Source organism: Naegleria lovaniensis (assembly GCF_003324165.1).
Source record: "Naegleria lovaniensis strain ATCC 30569 chromosome Unknown tig006, whole genome shotgun sequence".
NCBI lineage: Eukaryota > Heterolobosea > Eutetramitea > Acrasida > Naegleriidae > Naegleria > Naegleria lovaniensis.
The window spans coordinates 699,278-719,302 of NW_025407828.1; the positions used below are offsets into that span (position 1 = coordinate 699,278).

The 20,025-nt window shown below is 37.0% G+C and overlaps 10 protein-coding genes across 10 annotated transcripts; all 10 read left to right on the forward strand.

The window, feature by feature from the left end:
* Positions 1 to 76: 76 nt before the first annotated feature.
* C9374_013568 (uncharacterized protein) lies at positions 77 to 1,294 on the forward strand (the record flags this gene model as incomplete). Its single annotated transcript, XM_044689459.1, has 1 exon — positions 77 to 1,294. The coding sequence occupies one exon, from the start codon at positions 77 to 79 to the stop codon at positions 1,292 to 1,294; it is 1,218 nt and encodes a 405-aa protein (XP_044553977.1).
* A 482-nt stretch (positions 1,295 to 1,776) lies between these two features.
* On the forward strand, positions 1,777 to 3,783 carry C9374_013569 (uncharacterized protein; the record flags this gene model as incomplete). The annotated part of the gene is made up of 1 exon (XM_044689460.1): positions 1,777 to 3,783. The coding sequence occupies one exon, from the start codon at positions 1,777 to 1,779 to the stop codon at positions 3,781 to 3,783; it is 2,007 nt and encodes a 668-aa protein (XP_044553978.1).
* Positions 3,784 to 3,826: 43 nt separating this feature from the next.
* Positions 3,827 to 5,530, forward strand: C9374_013570 (uncharacterized protein; the record flags this gene model as incomplete). Its single annotated transcript, XM_044689461.1, has 1 exon — positions 3,827 to 5,530. The coding sequence occupies one exon, from the start codon at positions 3,827 to 3,829 to the stop codon at positions 5,528 to 5,530; it is 1,704 nt and encodes a 567-aa protein (XP_044553979.1).
* A 273-nt stretch (positions 5,531 to 5,803) lies between these two features.
* Positions 5,804 to 6,217, forward strand: C9374_013571 (uncharacterized protein; the record flags this gene model as incomplete). The annotated part of the gene is made up of 1 exon (XM_044689462.1): positions 5,804 to 6,217. The coding sequence occupies one exon, from the start codon at positions 5,804 to 5,806 to the stop codon at positions 6,215 to 6,217; it is 414 nt and encodes a 137-aa protein (XP_044553980.1).
* A 397-nt stretch (positions 6,218 to 6,614) lies between these two features.
* C9374_013572 (uncharacterized protein) lies at positions 6,615 to 7,607 on the forward strand (the record flags this gene model as incomplete). Its single annotated transcript, XM_044689463.1, has 1 exon — positions 6,615 to 7,607. The coding sequence occupies one exon, from the start codon at positions 6,615 to 6,617 to the stop codon at positions 7,605 to 7,607; it is 993 nt and encodes a 330-aa protein (XP_044553981.1).
* A 1,990-nt stretch (positions 7,608 to 9,597) lies between these two features.
* C9374_013573 (uncharacterized protein) lies at positions 9,598 to 12,398 on the forward strand (the record flags this gene model as incomplete). The annotated part of the gene is made up of 3 exons (XM_044689464.1): positions 9,598 to 10,161; positions 10,270 to 12,042; positions 12,120 to 12,398. The coding sequence occupies 3 exons, from the start codon at positions 9,598 to 9,600 to the stop codon at positions 12,396 to 12,398; spliced, it is 2,616 nt and encodes an 871-aa protein (XP_044553982.1).
* Positions 12,399 to 12,847: 449 nt separating this feature from the next.
* C9374_013574 (uncharacterized protein) lies at positions 12,848 to 13,766 on the forward strand (the record flags this gene model as incomplete). The annotated part of the gene is made up of 3 exons (XM_044689465.1): positions 12,848 to 13,166; positions 13,226 to 13,280; positions 13,469 to 13,766. 3 exons carry the CDS (start codon positions 12,848 to 12,850, stop codon positions 13,764 to 13,766), a joined length of 672 nt encoding a protein of 223 aa, XP_044553983.1.
* A 457-nt stretch (positions 13,767 to 14,223) lies between these two features.
* On the forward strand, positions 14,224 to 15,792 carry C9374_013575 (uncharacterized protein; the record flags this gene model as incomplete). The annotated part of the gene is made up of 1 exon (XM_044689466.1): positions 14,224 to 15,792. The coding sequence occupies one exon, from the start codon at positions 14,224 to 14,226 to the stop codon at positions 15,790 to 15,792; it is 1,569 nt and encodes a 522-aa protein (XP_044553984.1).
* A 241-nt stretch (positions 15,793 to 16,033) lies between these two features.
* Positions 16,034 to 17,635, forward strand: C9374_013576 (uncharacterized protein; the record flags this gene model as incomplete). Its single annotated transcript, XM_044689467.1, has 2 exons — positions 16,034 to 16,105; positions 16,238 to 17,635. 2 exons carry the CDS (start codon positions 16,034 to 16,036, stop codon positions 17,633 to 17,635), a joined length of 1,470 nt encoding a protein of 489 aa, XP_044553985.1.
* Positions 17,636 to 17,735: 100 nt separating this feature from the next.
* C9374_013577 (uncharacterized protein) lies at positions 17,736 to 18,629 on the forward strand (the record flags this gene model as incomplete). Its single annotated transcript, XM_044689468.1, has 1 exon — positions 17,736 to 18,629. One exon carries the CDS (start codon positions 17,736 to 17,738, stop codon positions 18,627 to 18,629), a length of 894 nt encoding a protein of 297 aa, XP_044553986.1.
* Between the last annotated feature and the right edge of the window lie 1,396 nt (positions 18,630 to 20,025).

Below are 20,025 nucleotides of genomic sequence, written 5' to 3' on the forward strand. Positions count from 1 at the left end.
AAGCAGTTGAGGTTGTGTACAGCAACAATTAAAAAGAGAACATTCTCTCATTAGTAGTACATACAAACAACCACCCATGCACACCTTCAGCCATGATATGAAAAAGAATCTGCAGATGCATATTCAACCGCTAGCGTATGGCTTATCCAACGACACCTCGGTCGATGCTTATTCTGAAAAGACTGTTTCATTGGTATTTTATGGTATAAGAATTCTGTTCATGATCCTATTGGTGCTAGCTCTTTTCATTCTACTCTTTCGTAACTGGAAAGAATATGTATTCAACAAACGACTCATGTATTCATTAATGTTGAGCATGACCGTGATTCAAGTACTTGCAATCCTGGCAGGAATTGGACATTCCACGTGTTCATTACTTCAATTGAAAGAAGTGATTGGACAAACATTCTTCATGCTCTATTATGAAGGAATCATCATTGATTTGATTTTGAGTTTGTATTGCCAGTTAGTGACAACAAAAATGTTATTTGAAATTTATTTTCATAAGGAACAGTATTGGATGCGAAAAAACAAACGTGCTTGGAGAATGCGACATTGTGTGCTTGTGTTTGCTGTTAGCGTGGCAGTATGTACTGCAATATTTACCATTCTGGTGGTGCCTGCGGTTTTATTGACACTCATGTTTTATTATTTTCCAAATGTGAATCAAGAAATTGCGAGACAGGCCGCAATTTATCGATTTTATGTTGATGCTGTACTTGGAGTATTGCACATTCTTACCATGGCAGCTATAGGTATTATTAATGTAATACTGGTGGTGTCACTTGTCAAGAAACTACTCTCGAGCGGCATGGTCTCTTTCCAACGTAAGATGGCTGCCTTACGAATGATCATGCTCAGTGTAGGTCAATTTTTTCTTGGAATTAGCATGGGCCTTGTGACCTTCATGCTCGTGCTTGGTCTTCTCAATCGTTATCTTTTCATCGTTGGAGGATTTTTGCAAACTTTAAACATTTTTATATTTTGTGTCATGATCATGTTTTCCTTCCACTCTCTGAAATTTCTTGCCGAGAATTTGGAGCGAATTTCATCGAAGCGAGTTCCTTCCGAATTGAAAGAAAATTTAGAGCAACAAATTAAGAATCTCCCTGAAAACCATACTTCGAATCCTCAAGACATGAACGAGAATGATTCTAATAAGGATGGTCGTGAACATAAAGGTGTTGGTCAACCCTTAGACAATACAGACCATCATCAACAAATGGCAACTTCACCACTTGCTTTGATTTCACATGAAGGTGTTGACGTGACACCTTTTACGTCTCTCTCCTAGTGTTATCACGCTCCAATATTTTTTGATTGATGGTTTTAGTTACATAATCAGCTCATGACCATTTTCAAACATGAACCCCACAACAAGCCTGTCAACGTTCCTGCTCTCTTTGTCGTGTTCGTTTTTGTTCTTAGAAAAGTCAATGGTCAACAGCGGTCCAGTATTCACCAAATCCCAAACAACATTCCGACCTGTGTTTGCCATCCAAATCCACAACAGAACCGCACTGTTGCTAATGAGCTCATCAACTCAGTCCAGGGATGACAAGAATCATGCAGAAGCGCCTTTGTATGTTCGCGAACTGCATCATATAAAAGAGCCTTTACCGCTGCGATCCACATTCTCAAGTCCTCACGTTGCAATCATTTCGAACCAATGCCGAAACAGTCATTGTTGAAGAAAATGAAACACAAACAACTTTCGATCTTCCAACGCTGTCACTTGCCAATACATCCTTGCCTCATGATCCGAGCGATCTCAACATGATTGACCATCATGTCATGACCAGTCGAACCAATAGAGACACCTCTCTTCCGAAACATGATACTTTAAAAGTTCTTCAAACTCCAACACCACATATTGAATCGCCATCCGATACTTATTGGATGATGGCATTGGATTCCACAACGAGTCACAACAATGGTTTCAAAACATCGACATTGACGAACACAACACGTGGATCGATCAATGGTGGTCATCGAACGTCGATATGTGAAAATTCTGAATTGGATATGAATACGATTGAAAGTAGTCTTGTGTCTTCTTCATTGACGAATAATATGAAATCGTTTGTGTTGGATGAATATATCGCTGGATTGACTTTTGACGTGATTAATTCCACGAGTGCTTATTTGACCTCTAGTTCATCCAACCCCAGTTCGAATTCGAATACGTGTCAAACACACGATTCAAAAGAGAGAAGTTCACAAAATTCCATCATTCGAGAAGCTGTTAAAATTAACAAAAATAAGAGAAATTCCACTTCGATTGTGACCTTGTCATCTCCGACCATGCATTGCGAACCTTTCAATGGTTCGAACCAAATCACTGCGAATAGTTTTTGTGCAGCACGTTCATCCACAAACGCTCACAAAAACAAACGTCTCTCGAGTCCACAAAGTCTTTTCAATATTTTACAACACACTCAAGAATATCCAACTAATTCTCCAAGTACTTGTCAAAATAGAAAGAATAGTGCAAATTCTCGAATGAAATCTCCATCACAGCATGAAACCAATGCCATGGTTAGTACACCACTTCCAAAACATTTAGAAGAAATTCCGTTCGATTTTTCAAATCCCTTAATGACTCCGCGACATGAGAGGAAAAATTCACTAGGGTTGGCACTTTCCGTTGATACTTCCATTTCACATGTGAAACAATTGTTTCATGACGACCTGAATGATCCAACCGTGTCCAAAAAACCATCATTGAATGTACAAAGTTCGAAAGATTTGAACGATCCAGCGTCCACAAGTATGATGGATTTAAGTTTTGAAGAATTTTCGAGACAATTTACAAACAATTTATTGAATCAGTACCGACAGGAAATGTCATCTCCTCAAGTGGTGATGCCTCCTCTCGCTATTGGCATTCAATCACCTTCTTCATCCTCAAGAGTTCCTAGTTCAATATCTTCTGCTCGATCACCTACAGGAACCAACACGACATCAAATGGAAACAAACGAACGTCTTCCTTAAATGCACTCAAACGAAGAACCATTACAGGAGGTCAGGATTTAGTGAAAGCTGTTTTTGGATTTAATCAAGATTCTCATGAACTTGTGAATTGGAGAGCAAATCCGTTATCTACTTCTAGTCCCTATCATGTACATTGTAAATCAGATGATGTGAATGCTTACGGTGGAAACACAACTTCACAAGATGGAGAAGTGAAAATGAAATATTGGGATGAAATTGATGAAGAGGAAACGAATCGAAAACGTCAATCTTTTCGAGAATTTAGTCAAAACTTGGATTTATGTTATTCCATTGATGTGGTTCGACCAAGAAATAGAAATTCCACAAGCCAAATGTCAAATGTCAAGCGACTCTCTTTAACTCTTTCTTCCATGCTTTCGAATGGATGTTCCACAACGAGTCCACAAGATACCTTTGAATATGCCACTGCAGACATGAGTACCTTTGCCACCTCTCCTCAAGCATGTGCTGTCACACTTTCTTCGATTGCAAATGCATCCACTCCTTCCTCTTCTCCTCAACTTAAAAATGCATTGACCACTGACAACACTTCAAACAACCTCCTCAACAACTCCATGACCTCAGTTTCCACTTTTCCTAACCCTGCTCTTTCCACATTAACCACTTCAATATCATTACAAAATTCTCCTCAATCTTGTAACATTGTACAAACTCCCACATCAAGAAGATCACTCAACAATAATCGAATTCGAAATGCACACAACAGACGATCACTTTCCTTTCCAACAGAGAAACTGAAGAATTTATTTAAGAAATTAAAGGAGTGATTGTTGTCCAAATTTGTAGAATTTGATTAATATTCAAAAAAAAATGTTTGTTTCTTCCGATCCAAAGAAGAGAAAGAGAGGTCAGACTGAATCAGTCGTGAAAGAGCTTTCTTCCGATAGTAGTGAAGAAGAAGAAGCAGAGAATTGTAATTCATCCTCAAGGCTGATGAAACGTTCACTTTTCAACAACCATTGCAACCAGAGGAATAATAATAATAATAGGATAAAAGAACTTTCCGATAGTAGTGAAGATGATGATGATCAAGAAGAGGACAATCACAGAAAAAAAGTCATCAAGCCATCTCCTCAAGGATTGAAATTACATCAACAAATTCTTTCATTTAGAAATAATCTTGGAAAGCCTTCAACAGCAGCTGAACATCATCCACAAACAACAACAATCACTCAAAAGTCTTCTCTACTATCCAGAATTTTCCACGAATCATCATTAGATTCCAAACAACAACAACACAATCAAAAGCCACAACAGAAATTATTATCTTCTTCTTTGGAGAAACCTAAAGCACAGTCGTCCTCATCCATGGATGAGACATCTTTCAAAGATGTGAAATCTCAACAACCAGCAGTAAAAGCAACAACAGCGAGTACCCGCAGAGATCAACAAAGAAAATCTCAATCAAGAACAACAAGTAATCCTCGTCAACGTCGTTCTGCAACATCTTCTAATCACTCACAAAACGAGAAAACAATGGAGGAAATGCTTCAACAAATGCTTCGCGAAATTCAAGAAGTAACAGGTATGGAGTGGACATATGACGACGATCCACTCAGTCAAATGTTTTATGATTTGGAAAATGATTGTGGAATGAATTTTGGAATTTCCAAATACCCTCCAAACAACGAAACCATGAATGAAGAAGAACGACAACATTTGGCAAAACTGTATTCACAACTATTTGAAGATGAGCAAATCATTTATCATGTGTTGAAATTTATAGATGGTCTTATATTGATTCGCTTTTGCATGAGGGTTTGTAAAGCATGGTATAATCAAGCGCGTTGTGTTCCTCTTTCTCTATCGATACCTGCGAATGAAAGTTCAAAAACTCGCAAAATGCTATCACTGGACTACATTTCCAATTTGAAAAAGTTAACGCTTCGAAGAAATCTCCTATCTCAATGTGACGTTCTTTCTTGTATTGTACAAAGCCCGAAAATGAAAAACTTGACCTATCTCGAGCTCGCAGGAAGAACCTATGATAAGGGAGCAATATTGGTTGCTTCTAGCAAATACATGAAAAATCTCAAATATCTTAAAATTGAAAGATGTAGTATTAAGAACTCGGGAACAATTGCCATTGCTGAAAGCAAGTACTTGTCAAACTTAACATTGCTAGACATGTCATGGAATAATATGGAAACACCGGCAGCAATTTCACTTGTTTCGAGCAAGTATATGAGAAATTTGAAAAGTTTATCCTTTCGTTTCTGTGATCGACTTGACGATCGTATTGTTGAAGCAATTTGTTCCAGCAAGTATTTGAAAAACTTGACATGCTTGGATTTAAGTGACATCAAACTTGGAAATGCATCTGCAAAGGCCCTCTCGGAATGGCCTCTTCTTCGACAATTGATAGTTTTGAAATTGGAACGAACTAAAATCGATCGAAAGGGAAAACAACTAATATTATCGAGCCCATATTTCGATCGAGAAAGAACGAAATTGAAAATTAGTTATGAAGCAATGAGCTTTTTAGACCAGTTGGGCCTTAAAAGAATTCAATAACTCGTTTTCATGTGTTGAACGAAATTGAATTCAATCTCTCGCTGCATCTGTGTTGCATTACCGTATTTCCAAAACACATGGGTATCGACTCAATATCATCATTTTTGGATTCGAGGACATATTTGTCTGCTTGAGAAATTTGGTCATCCATGCAAAAAAGGGTCGAGGTATCATTATTATTTTATATTCATTCATTTATTATATCATTCCATTCTTAATTCGGAACGAACGAACACAAATATTATAATATAATATAAGAAAAAAATACCACAAATGCACGAACACAACGAACCAGTACAACAACAAGCGCAACTCGTCACGGGAATGATTGCCTATGTGACAACGACCTTGTTATTACCCTTGTTGAGTTGGATTTATTCAATAATTGTCACAACAACAGGATGGGAGCAAACAACCTTTCGAGATCATGCAAACAGCGATCATAGAAACTCGAACACCACTCGTGAGAGTACAGAAAGATTTGATTACATTCTGAAGGATCTACAATATATGAAATGTATTTCTTGGTCCATTTCAACATCTCTGCGATTGTTGAAAGATACACCTTGTCAAGATGAACGATTATTGAGGTTGTTAAGAACTGAATGGATGAATCATATCGAACAATCGAATCAAGAATTAACATTTCTAATCTCGACCATGGAACGATATATCCTTACACATTAATTTGCTCTGAATTTACAACAAGCTTGTCCTAACAACATCTTGATAGTGTTGTTGAGAAAAGTCGTGATGCTAAGTTTGAACGTCCAACATGCGTACAACGGTTATCCAATCACTGTTTTCAACAATTGGTTGAACGAACGTTGTGCGTCTTAAGGTGGAATAAAAATCTCCAAAAATCATAATCAGAGAGCATTGTCAACTATTGTTTTTAAATTATGAAAATTACTTGATTAAGGCCTGTCATAAGAGATAAATGATGGCCATGGTTTTAACTTTGATGTTGTATCATAATTGCCGTTGACGGCTGACACTCGGCTAAATGAAATAACACGTCAAAGTCCCATTAAAAAAAACAAAACATCGATCGCCACTGTCCCTTAATTACGCTTTGCAAGAGATGACTTGTAGAATTCATTCTGCCAACTGTCATTTTACCAAAACCAAACGTCCTCAGTACTTGCTGCTCTACACTTTCCTTGTCCTACTCCTCTCCATCTTGACCTTCAGCTCCACTCTCTTCATCTGTGGCACTCCTGGTCTTGCTTCCTATTCATTCAGTAAAGCCGTGAGTTCTGCCATGTCTGAACTTGCACTCAATTCCGAATTTCAAAAATTTGTTTCTGACAATTATCCATTTTCGGTACCTTATTGTAGCTCGGCCCTCAATTATCCTACCACCTCTCCCATTCCATCCTCAGTAAAAGAGCTTGTCATGTGCACTCATATTCACGAGACATTTGACGTTTGGACAGTTTTATATCGTAGAGTGGCACAAGGAATTATCGATCATTTAAATGCCAAATACCAACTTTCATTAACTCCAAAATATCTCGGAATCAACACCACTACTGGTTATTTCATTAATTTGAAACAAGCCGTCGATTCCGAAATTTGTGACATTGTCGTTTCTGATACAACTTTTACCGATGAAAGATCCAAACTTGTGAGTTTCGCCTCCTGTGGTTATGGCTTTAGTAGTGACGGATTTCTTCGTACCGAGTTGGACAATTCCACCTTGACAGGAATTTACACCATTTCTCAATTAAATCGAGCAGATGTCAAAGTGTCATGGTATTACGGAACAATTTATGACAAGATCGTCAATGAAACGTTGCCACTCACTCAGAAAATGCCAGTCAATAATGTGGATGAACAATTTCAAATGGTTAAACAACAGCAAATTCATGCCTTGATTTCCGATGCTGTCGATTTGGAAAATTGGAGATTGAATAATAAGGAAAGTTGTAAGACGTGTTATGTGAAAACTTTTGGAACGACCTTTCCGTTTGGAGTGTTTACGGCATTGAAGAGTGAAATGTCAATGGTTGGTGTGGAATGGATGATGGTATTGATTGTAATGATTTTGTGTATGGTAAACTTGTTGTTGTAATTCATTGAAATTCAAATATGGTTTGAAAATTGTGGACAATTATTGAAAGTTATTATGAAATGTATTTCCAAGTTCCAATGAATTCAATAAGAATTTAGTCAATATTATTGCTTTGATCAATAAACATAAATCGAAAGATCATTGTCATTTTGAAAGCACTGTCTTGTGTCATCATCATCATGATGACTTTTCATCATTCCAAAACTCTTCAATCTTTGAAGAAGATTCAAACTTCTCCTCAATTTCACTCACACCCAATGATATTAATTCCAATTTACAACCAACAATTACTGTATTCATGTCGACATGAGGTAAATCTTCAACACCTAACAAGGAACAATGCATTCATTACGGATCGGAAGAGAGTTTTCTTTTTTCCATGATCATCACGTGAATTCCAACCTCGTTTGGAGCACGAATGATTTCCTCGACGACTATTGAAGGAACGAGTCATTGTTTTTTGGATTGGTTAAAAGTTATTCTTGGAGAATTTCAATGAAAATTGTTGAATTTAAAAATAGTATTGTCACCTCAATGACAGGACAAGGGTTCTGAACATCTGTACAGAAAAAATTTTCAATTACCAGTTAGCTAGCCCTACTAGTAGCAAATTAATTGATGTATGGAGTTACAGAAAACAAGCCAAAAACAAAGATCGGTCTATCTTGTTCCGTTTTTGGCATGCAGTGCCAACTTTTTACATTGAGCTCTGTAACGGGTTTGTGATATCTGCATTCAATCGAATCGCGTCATACAAGATTCGCCCTTTGTCAAGTTGTCAACATATCACAACACGTTTTTTACTAACACAGCGCTGGACGACAACAAGACTTGTTTTTAGAGAGATTTATGATGTTTATTGCTTTTTTAAAGGCTTTGGTGAGTCAAATTGTGTTTTTCAATTTGATCCTATCATCATCTTCATGATGTAGTGTTACAAATTTCGGTTGGTTGAAATATATTGTTACATATTAGAGAGACAAGTTATTGGATTTTGTACAATGGAGAAAGAGCTATCTATTCATTACGATTGCATGTATATTCTTTGAATGGATTTAGAAAATCAAGGCTAACAAGGCAACCAAACAGAAAATCATCACTCCAACAATACCACCATTCATCACGGAGGAAGCTCCGTCGTGCATTTCAGATGGATAGTATTGAGCAGAGGCAAATTGAGTGGAGAAGAGAGCCAAGAGGCAAACAATGAAAAAGAGTAAAGTAGTTGCGTTCATTCTTATTGTTATTGGTTGGTTATGAGAGTACTGGAAGAAAGGCTTTTCAGCGTATTGTTGTTGTTGTTGTTGAAATTGTTTTTTTGTGTTATGAAGAAGGACTGCAGAGAGCGTACTTGGTTTTATTTGAAATCACAAACGTGTTCAAATGGAAACATCATTCTCGCTTTGTACATCGTCTCTTTGTAAATCGGATTCTGGTTTTAGTGCATTTCGGGACTTGTAATGCCAATTTGAAAAATTTTATTCTCAGGTTTACTTTTTTAGAATGCTATGACGTTGTATGACGAGGGTTTACTAGGAATGTATGTCTCTTAGGGCTACTGTAAAATTGTAAGAGGGAGATTAATAAGGATCTCAAACGAATGAAATGGGAGAACTGTTCAAGGGGTGACCCAACGTTGTAGTACACTCGAACAAGATGACTTTTACTTGAATAGAGAACTGGGTAATGATAGATGTATGCTGATGTCAGGAGCAAGCCAAACATCAACATGACGTAAAGCCGCATGTTTAAAAAACTTTTTGGTTTTGAGAGTGAAAAATGAAGCTCCGCTGCCGGGAATCGAACCCGGATCTCAAGGGTGAGAGCCTTGTGTCCTAACCATTAGACTACAGCGGATTACATTAATTTTGAAAAATAATTGTAATAGTTTTAGTAACACAAAACCAATTATTGTATTGTTCGCTGTTGTTCAAAAATTCACAAACAAGAAAAATTACAATCTTCTTTGCCGCAACAGCTCATCAAGAATATGTCCAAAATGTGTGTGCTTTCTTTTTCATCGTGGTTGATTCTCTTGTTGTTGGTGTGCTATGTATACGCTACTTCTCCCACATTGTTTGGAAACACTATTGGAAATCAAACTAGAAGTACATATGACAATTTTGAACATCAAGCTCGGATCATCACGAGCAGCAACAGAGCATTCATGTCGTGGCCATCGCATAAATCAAGAGCTTCTCACTTTCATTCTCAGTATTATTTGAAATTGATGAAAGAAATCTCACCATTGAAGGCTTTCCATGACAAGTCATCCTCAAACAAATATTCTCGTTCCAGTCATCAACTCAACGAGTGGAAAGCAGAGAGAATTGATGAGAACTTAAAACGTCAAGTCATGGCTCACACATCATTGAACACTGCCGTTCCACAAGACTTTCTTCTACCTCGACCCAAAATGTATTCTGGCATTCAAACTAAGGATTCTAAACCTCTCTATTTTGGTGTTGCATGGAATGAATATGATAATCAACAATGGGGATTCAAAATTCGAGAGAATGTTTATTTAGATGATATTCGTTTCAATACGTTGAAGGTGAGTCTATGCAACGTTTTCTTCTTTCCAATGATTGTACAAACAATTGTACTGTTTTTGAATGAATTTATTGGTTTGTAATGGTTCACTAATCACTCAACAACTCAGGTGGAACGAGCAGATCCTCTCTCATTTTCTAAAGTCATTGTAGTGGATCAGTATTTGACCTACGTTCGGTTGAATATCACTACTGTGAAATATACTGGAACTAAAAACAATGCTTTTGCTGTGAAAATTACAGGTGAATCGGTCTATGATCCGAGAAGAAAGGAAAAAGTGGATGATCATATTTCTGTCTACTTTTATGTCGGTGTTTCAGAAGGACAAGTGAATGATGTGAAAAAAGATCAGAATTCTGGTCAATTTGTCTTGACAGGATATGACAGTTCATCGTATGGTTCTTTCAGATTGAAAACAAGTTCTATTAAGGCAGGAAATATGAATCCTAATAGTTGGAAATATGACAATGCCATGGATTCGTTCTATTTTGTGAATTATACAGAGAGACCATACTATGCAACGTCGACTATTGAACCAATTATTAGTGGAGGATATGGAAACGACTACACGAATAATCCTTCGTGTTGTCAAGCCACAGGAAACCATTTTAATTTATTGCCCAATGTAAAGGTGGCACCATCCAGTAACATTGGAATCATTCAAAAAGTGTTGAAAACTCCTTTTGAGTGGATTGTGACCTTTGATAATCCCAACGCAAACCCATTGTCAGATGTGGAAAGTTCTCCAGGCTACATTGACCATTTATATGAAAAGTACCAACAACAATTTGAGACAGATTTCAATGACAAATTTCCAGTTTTGAATTTCCTAAAGAGTCCTGTACCATTGTCCTCCTCATCTAAAACAAGCTCATCTTTAGAAATCTCCAAAGAAGACTATAGAGAGTTTGCCATGCAAGTATTGAGTAGCTTAATCTATGGTCTCAGTTACTTTGAAGGAACAGGTTTCTACAAGAACATGAGTGATCCTTCTCAGCCAGTGATTGTCATGCAAAATCGTAAACTCTTATCTCTCATTCCAAACAAACAATCATTCCCTCGGCCATTCTATTGGGATGAAGCTTTTATGGAAATGATGCAAGTGCGATGGAATGGTGATGTTTTTGAAGAAGTGACAAGATATTGGCATTTTGAAGCAATTTTGGATAGTATTTCTGGTTGGATTGATCGTGAACAATTTATTGGAGATGAAGCTCGTTATCAACAACCCGAATGGGCTTGGTACGGCTTAAATAATCAAATGAATCCTCCAGTGTATTTTATTACCATTGAAAGATATGCGCAAATGTATGACAAACAGAGAGTCATTCAATATTTTAACAGAACGGGACTATTTGAGAGAATGGATAAGATCTTGAATTGGTATCTCACTCATTTACAAGCGAAAGGAGGTATTCCTTACACGTATTGTTGGGGAGGTCGCTATTTTGATTGCTCGTTGGATAGTGGTCTCGATGATTTTCCTCGATTTCCACAAGTTGAGCCTGGAGAAATCGATGTCGATATTCAAGCATGGCTGGCTAAGGCAGCTCTTGTGATGAGTAACCTATCCAAGTTGCTGTCAAAACCTCAAAACATGATTGATTATTATGCATCACTGTCAGCAGTCATTTCGAAAAATTTACATGATTTATTTTGGAGTGAATCATTGGGATTTTATGTGGATCGATCGAGCAAGTTTGGAATGGGTCATCACATTGGATACATTGGAATGCTTCCAATTTGTCTGAATTTGGAAAGAAATATGACTCGAGTAGAACAAACAATTGCTAAAATGGGAGACCCAAATTTATTATTTTCAGAAGGACATGGCTTGTTATCACTCAGTTTTAAGGATGAAAACTTTGAATGGTCTGGTCAGGTATGTTTTTACTTCTAATCAAATTTATTGAACTTGGTTTCAAAAATTGATGTGAAATTAAATGTGAAATACCACAGTATTGGAGAGGCGCTATTTGGGCTCCATTTACCTATCAATGTGCAAGAGGATTATACTATTATGAAAAGCAATATGGACTTTCATCGGCCGCTCTTCTTCGAAAGAAAATTCAAAATGCTTACATTAACAATGTGATGAAACATTATCATGTTGAAGACAATTCCATTGGAGCTGTCTACGAGACCTATCACCCCACGGATGGCAGAGGTTTCAACAATTATCCTTTCACTGGATGGAGTGCCTTAGTTGTACTTCTCATGTCAGAAGATTATCAATAGAGAGGATGGTCATCAACATGAATGTCCAAGGCACAAGGTAATCATCATCATGTTGATACATTGTTACATTATATTTTTGTTGAATTGTTTTGAACCTTACTAAACATTGTGTGGATTGTTGTTTCTGACATTACATTGGGTATCTTGTGAAAAGTCCAATAATTGGCCACAAGTCAACCACGATGCCACTCAATCTCGTCTCTCTGACTTTTCAACCACACATGCCGATTGGTTCTTTAATTCCACTCCTCTTCTCAATGACATAAATTTCCTGAGTGGAGAATTCGACTCATGGTGGAACAATTCTCGCACTCTTTGGAAGTTATTCAGAAAAATCTACGACACATTCAAAAACTAGTTTCTCACCACTCCAACCATTTCAATTGATTCAAATCTCACTCGAGAATGGACAAGTGTCGGAGTGTCTTGTTTCTCCACCCATTTCTCGAATGTTTGAAGAATTCACCAACACAAAATTATTGGGTACTCAAATTTTAGATCCAAAAGGAAATGTTTTTGTCATGAGAAAGAATGTATCAGCTCCGTATCCAGAATTGAGCGTCTCTTTATTGAAATTGAGTCCAACTTCTGAGATGGCCCCAAAATCTCCCTTCACTTTGCAACAATATTCGATGGGAAAAACTTTTTCAAGTTATGGAGGAATGGTCTACTCTCGGAATTACAATTATTTACTCTATCACACCGAAGATCGGTTAATTGCATTGGATGCTTCTTATTTATATAACAAATGGGCGATTGGTTTTTCAGGTTCGACTTTGGAACAGAAAATTTCAAACATCTCGAATATGAATTGGAAATTTTCACAGTGAATCAATTTGGATACAGTATTGAATCGATTTCTTATTTAGTAATTCCAAATTGGTTGGTGTCAGTGTTTCGTGAACGTTTGAATTCGATCACTCTCGCTCTCGTGAATATGCAAATGGGAGTTATGAGTCAAACTTCATTGGATGGATTGAATGGAGGCTCTTGTTCAGCCCCCATTGGAAAGATGGTAAAAATTTCAACCACCAAAGTTGCAGGCTATAATCTCACTCCAATGCTGGAAGTGTGCTATTTGTCTTTGAATCGAGTACTACTGTACCCTATGATTTGAAACTTCGAAAACGGTTAGAAACTCCAGCCAATATTCCCTACGACTATGTTGGAGCAATTTCCAAGACTCTTGATTTAATTGCCATCATGCAAGGTGGAAATTATTTAGTTTTGGATTGGATCAATGGAAAGGCTGTGAACAAAGTTCCAACTCGAATGTTGAATACCAACAGTGCATGCAATAGATTTCCATTTATTCGTGTTGTTTTAATGGACAGCCATGGAAATTGTCGTGTGAAGCCGTGCAAGTGATGGATGGGGCTGAAATGAAAAAACCAATGACAGATGAGAGTTTTTTAATGACTCTCAATGATGATGAAAATGAAGAAGATGAGTATTAAATAGTAGGCTATGTAATATTCATCCACCAAAACTTTAACATATTTGAATTCATTTTCAAACCTTACCTTAACAAAGAACTTTTCAAATTTTTATTCATAATCTACCTATATATTATTTCCTTCGTTATTGTTGAGCCATTATGAACATTTTGAAAGATAATGACAGATTGTACGTCATAATGAGTTATTTTATGAAATTAACTTGAAAAAAAAGTTTGGGTCATCACCCACATTACAAAATATTCTCGAAAAAAGTCGGAACGATTTTATGAGTGATTCAAGAGAAATAGCGTAGACTGCCGCTTTAACGGTTTAAATCATAATCGATTATCACGACCATCAGCAAGCAACAGAGCTGTTTTGTTCTTATGCATAAGAGAACCTTCTCCCAAACCAATCTCTTATTTAACGAAGGCGATTCTTCCCCATTCAATCATCATCACCTAAATAATAATAATACCATCAACAATAACAACAATACTACGAGTGATACTGGTATCAACAACTCTTCTACAACTAGTAATCAATATTCTTCCGCTTCTGGTATCAACGGACATATAAACCGACCTACTTCACCTCCGTTTTTTGTAGCATCATCGGATTCTAATCATCACCACACAATTATTCAACAATTTTCATCGGCTTCTTCTCTTTTCAATACTCCACTTTCTCCAAGTCCCTTCTTTCAACCCAAAAACATGTTAGATATTGAAAGTCAAGGAAACAATTCTCCCAATTCGTCGGCGAATAGTAGGGGAAACAATAGTCCATACATGACTCTGCTTCCACTTTTACAAACTCAACTGGTGAAAAACAAACGAATTTTGTATCCACTCTTCATTGGTATTGCATTAATTGCCATCGGGTTGAGTGTTTTTATGCTTGTGACCTCAGGGAAAAACTCATCGGAAGTTCTTCCAATACACATCAACACACATATGGATGCCTCCCTTCTTTTGAAAGGCAAGACCTTTTCGCAGCAAAGCTCTCGAACTGAATTCCCGATTCTTCTCGTGGCCGATCGAGACAAGGCAAGCAAAGTAAATGATGAGAAAAAGGGAACTTGGTGGAAGAGCGTTCTTGTGAAAGGACTTTTGAAGAGGAATGAGCAAACAGGAGAGTATTCTCTTTCAGTGAATGGCAAGCCAATGGAAATTGTTGGCCAGCTCGTGGAAGGCAGTAGAGGAATGGAATTGTCTGAATTGAAAATGTTTAATGGAAAATTATATTCAGCAGATGACCGTACCGGAATTGTTTATCAATTAATGATTACTAACAGTGGTAATAATGGTGATGTTCAAGTGAAGGCCATTCCTCGTCACATTCTTCCCGATGGAAATGGAGAAACCACAAGCAAGGGCTTCAAATGTGAATGGGCCACTGTGAAGGATTCCAAGTTATACATTGGAAGCATTGGAAAAGAGTGGACAACAGGAGATGGAGTCATTCTTAATCATGATCCAATGTATGTCAAAACTATTGACGCTAATGGAAAAGTGGAGCATGTGGATTGGATTAAAAATTATAAGGCTCTTCTCAAAGCTGTGGGAATTAAGGATAAAGGATACATGGTACATGAGGCTGCCGAATGGAGTGACTTCCATAAGAGATGGTTTTTCCTTCCTCGACGAGTATCTTTTGAAACTTATGACGAAAAGAAGGACGAGCAACGTGGCTCAAATTATGTCATTTCAGCCTCTGAAGATTTTTCACATATTGAGTTTGCTCGTATTGGTGAGATTATTTCTCCAGCTAGAGGTTTTTCCAGTGTCAAATTTGTTCCAGGAAGACCTACTGAAATTGTAGCTGTCAAATCGGAGGAAACTGACGAAGCCATCCGAAGTTACTTGATGGTATTTGACATTACGACAGGAAAAGTTTTGATGCCAGAAACTCTGATTATTGATGAAAAGATTGAAGGCATGGAGATTGCTTAAACATTTTGGAAATGTTGAACTGCATAGAGTTCAATCATTCGAACCTCACCTAGTCACTACTTATTTATTGTATATTTTTGGAATTATTCCTAGTAAGAACATTTCTATAATGTTCATATCCAATTTTGAAAAAAGTTCATCATGCATTCAACCTGTTAAATTGTGTATTGGGAACAATGCCGTGGTTGCAATCAAAAAAACCACACATTGTTCCATTGCAACCACGGCAATATATTAAAAAATGTCTACACCACAAGTCAGCAATTATTATTTGGGAGACGGAGGAGCCTTTCTGTATCCATTGGTTAGAGATGTAGGTAGGAATTGATTAGTTGAAAGATATTGACTCATGTACTGCCTGTCATGGTGTGAAACAAAACACCTGTTGTGATGATGATTCATTCCACAAAATCTTGATGAATATTTTTATTAATTGAACACACAGTATCTTGGATGGAGAAATTCCATGGTTGATACACTCCAACAATGTCTCAAAGAACAACCAGAAAATTTAATGGCTCTCATTATTGATTTAGGAAGTAGCTTGCATCGTACCGATTTGGCATTGAATCACGAAACCTATACCAAGAAAATGCAAAATATTATGACCATTTTCGAAAAGCAAACCACAGGACAAGACAACTCTCGAATGCTTCAATTACACATTCAAGCATTGCAAGCTTGGATGAACGGGCAATACAGATACGCGACTGAAATTTGGGAAGACTTGTTGAAAATGGACACGTTCGATGCCATTGCTTTAAAGTTTGCCTATGATGGTTACTTTTACTTGGGAGACAGTGAAAATATTTGCAAATCTGTTGAGAGACACGTTGAAAATTACAACGACGAACGATGTGTACCCATGGAAATTTATGGCTACATTTTGGGAATGTATGCATTTGGATTGGAAGAGACTTATCAATACAAAGAAGCAGAACAAGCTGCCATTAAGGCCATTGCCATTAATAAGGACGATGCTTGGGCCATGCACGCATGGGTCCACGTTCGAGAAATGGAAGGTGATGTTTCACATGGAATTGAGTTTATGAAAACTGAAGAAAGTGTTTGGTCGACCTGCGCAGCTTTGTCCTGTCACATGTATTGGCATTGGTGTTTGTTTTTATGGGATCAAGGAAAATTTGATGAAGTGTTAAAGATTTATGATGAAAAGATTTCTGTGCATATGGAATCGTTGGCTCCTCTCGATCTCGTTGATGCCAGTTCCTTATTGTATCGCTTGTATTTGGATGGAATTATAGACAAGAAGGATTCGAGATGGAAAAAAGTTCGTCAATGTTGGTCAACCATGCTTTGTAGTCATACCTTTGCATTCAATGATGCTCACATACTCATGGTTTATAATGATCGAAGTGATGAGAATGTGAGCAAGATGCTTGATGAACAATGGCAATCACTCGAAAATTATCTTCTCTCATCATCCAATCAGGTAGAAAATGGTTCTAATGAAACCAAGGTGATTGAAAATGATTCCAAAAAAGTCTATCAACAAGTTGGAATTGCGACTTGTAAAGCCATTGATCTCTATAATTATGATCATTTCACAGAATCAGCAAAATTGTTGCAATTACTTGTCCCAACAGGAAAATTGAAGATGATTGGAGGTAGTCATGCACAACGAGATGTCTTTGAATTAATTTTCATTCATGCTGTATTTGAATGTTGCAGTATGGTACCACCACAAGGCTCAGATCAGTGGGACGTTGTTAAAAAATTGTTAGAAATGAGAAAATCAAGAAAACCAAACAGTGGAAAGGTGAAACGCTTGTATGACAAATTCTATCAATTGTCAAACTTGAATTTTCACACCAATTCTTTGTAAAGTGGAGATTAATAGAATTTAAAGATTTATATTGTTGTGACAATTATTACGTAACAATTAAATTATTATTGCGTATTGGGGAAATACAAAAGCAAAAAAAATGCAAGACAATGATGAGAATAACACACATCACGAATCGACCACGACGGACGAAAATTCAAAATCGGAAATGAATGAGGATTCTAAAAATCAACAATCAAGTGCACTGGATGAATTATTTTCATCATCATCCGAAGATGAAGAGAGCAAGCCTACCACTCTTGAAAATTCTTTTGGATCTAAAGATCAAGAAGATGACTATATGAATGATAAATTTTTACAATTAACATCGGAACAAGATGATTCCTCTACAAGTAGTAGCAATCAAAAACAACACACTAAACTTTCGTTCTATAATGCTCCTCCAGATTTGTTGAAACAATACAATATTGCAAAAAAGGAAAAGCAACACAAAAAAGCTCATCATTTGAAAAAACAAATACGAGAATTTGGATTAAAAGAGAACATGTTGGAGAAGGCCAAAATATCTCTTTCTCAAAATTTAATTAAAAAGGAAGAAGAAAAGAGTGAATCTTCACAGTCGGTTGGATTAAAATTGTTGAAAAAGATGGGCTATGAAGCAGGACAAGGTCTTGGAAAGAATAATCAAGGCTTGATAAATCCGCTCTCAATTGATCGACAATTGGATGATTTAATTCAATCAAGTGCATTGGGAAAGTCAAAGATTTTACCAAAGATTGGCTCCAACTACGAAGAATTACAGAAAAAAGAACAAATTGAGCAATTCAAACAGGAAATGAAAGAAAAATCAGTAGCCCAGCAACATCAGTCATTAACACCTGAGGAGTTTCAAAGAAGAATGAAAGAAATTCATGATGAACAAAAGAAGAAGAGAAAGTTGAGAATGGCATTGCAACCAAGTAATGATGTAGAAGAGAATCCTTTAAAGAAACAGAAAGAAGAGGAAAATTGGGACGAGTTTGATGATTTTTAAAAGTCATCTTGTTTTTGACACAGAAGAACATACATTTGAAACGTTAGAGAAACCAAGTTGAGAATTTTAATTGGAACGATGGATGTTATCACAACAGTCCAACGATACAGATTTATTTACAAAGATGAACTCTGTGGATGGCTTATTTACAAGTTTCATCCACCTGTTTAGGTTGTTGTTGGGTTATGACCACTTTTTTAAGCTCTTTAATGGCATCATCTGTTCTCATAATGGCTGGATAAAACAAACTCAAAATTGCAACAGCAAATCCAAGGACTCCCAATGAATTCAACACGTGCCAAATCAATCCCAAAACTAAATTAACGGACGAGGTACTTCCTCCAGCACCTGCTGCCACTTCTAGAACGACACACATGATCAAGGAAAACAACAAGCCAACTGTCATTTTGATTGGATTTTGAACTCGTTTTTGAAACTTGGAATGGTTATTGGATTTGGTACCCTCTTTTTCAACTACTTGAACGTTGACCTGCTCTTTTTGGACAACTGGCTAGGCTGGGAGCGTAGTATTGTTGTTATTATTATTACTGCGCTCCACTTTCTTTGTCGTTCGCCGAATAGTTCTCATGACTAGAATTCCAGAAATGAGAGCCATGATTGAATCGAAAATGAGCATGGCTGTAATGCATACAAAGCATCCAATCAAGATTCCAGTCACAGCGATACCGGATAGATATCCAAATAAGAAGAGCATATGGGAAGCAACAATACCAAACACGAAGAACGTGGCAATGATGATGAATGCAACATTGACAATGTTCATCAGGATTTTGATGTATCCAAATGTCTTTGCAGAGATGGTTCTTGTTAAGTGAGCTGTTTTCCAACTGTCAGAAGTCAGTTGTCAAAGAAATACTTGGAACCAACAATAACAATTTAAACTTACAAAATCATTTGCACCACGTAAATAATGACAAAGAGTAACACCATATTGGTAAATCTAAACAAGTATTTAAAAGCCAAAGCCACATGCAGTCCAATAAAGAAGTTCCAAGTCACCCTTCCATTATTCTCGAGTTTGGTTCTTGCAGTCATCGAGAGCACGTGATATATAATACTGACGACCATACACATGAACTGAATTGAGACGATGATGGCCACTAATGTGAGCAATATCTTATGATTTCGTTTGAATTCTTTCCTATTTCTCATTTTCAACAAAAAGACAAAGAAGAAAACAAAAAACACCACGAAGCTCACAAGGAATAACGCAGAAAAACCGATGGAACTTGATGTTGCCCATAACGGTGGGAAGTATTGAACTGTAATGTCGAAGGTGTTACCATCGGATGACCAAGGACGTGACATTTTTTAGTGAACTTGCTGGAACGCTTGTTATCTCAAAGAAAGCTTTTATTGTTTAGGAGATATCACA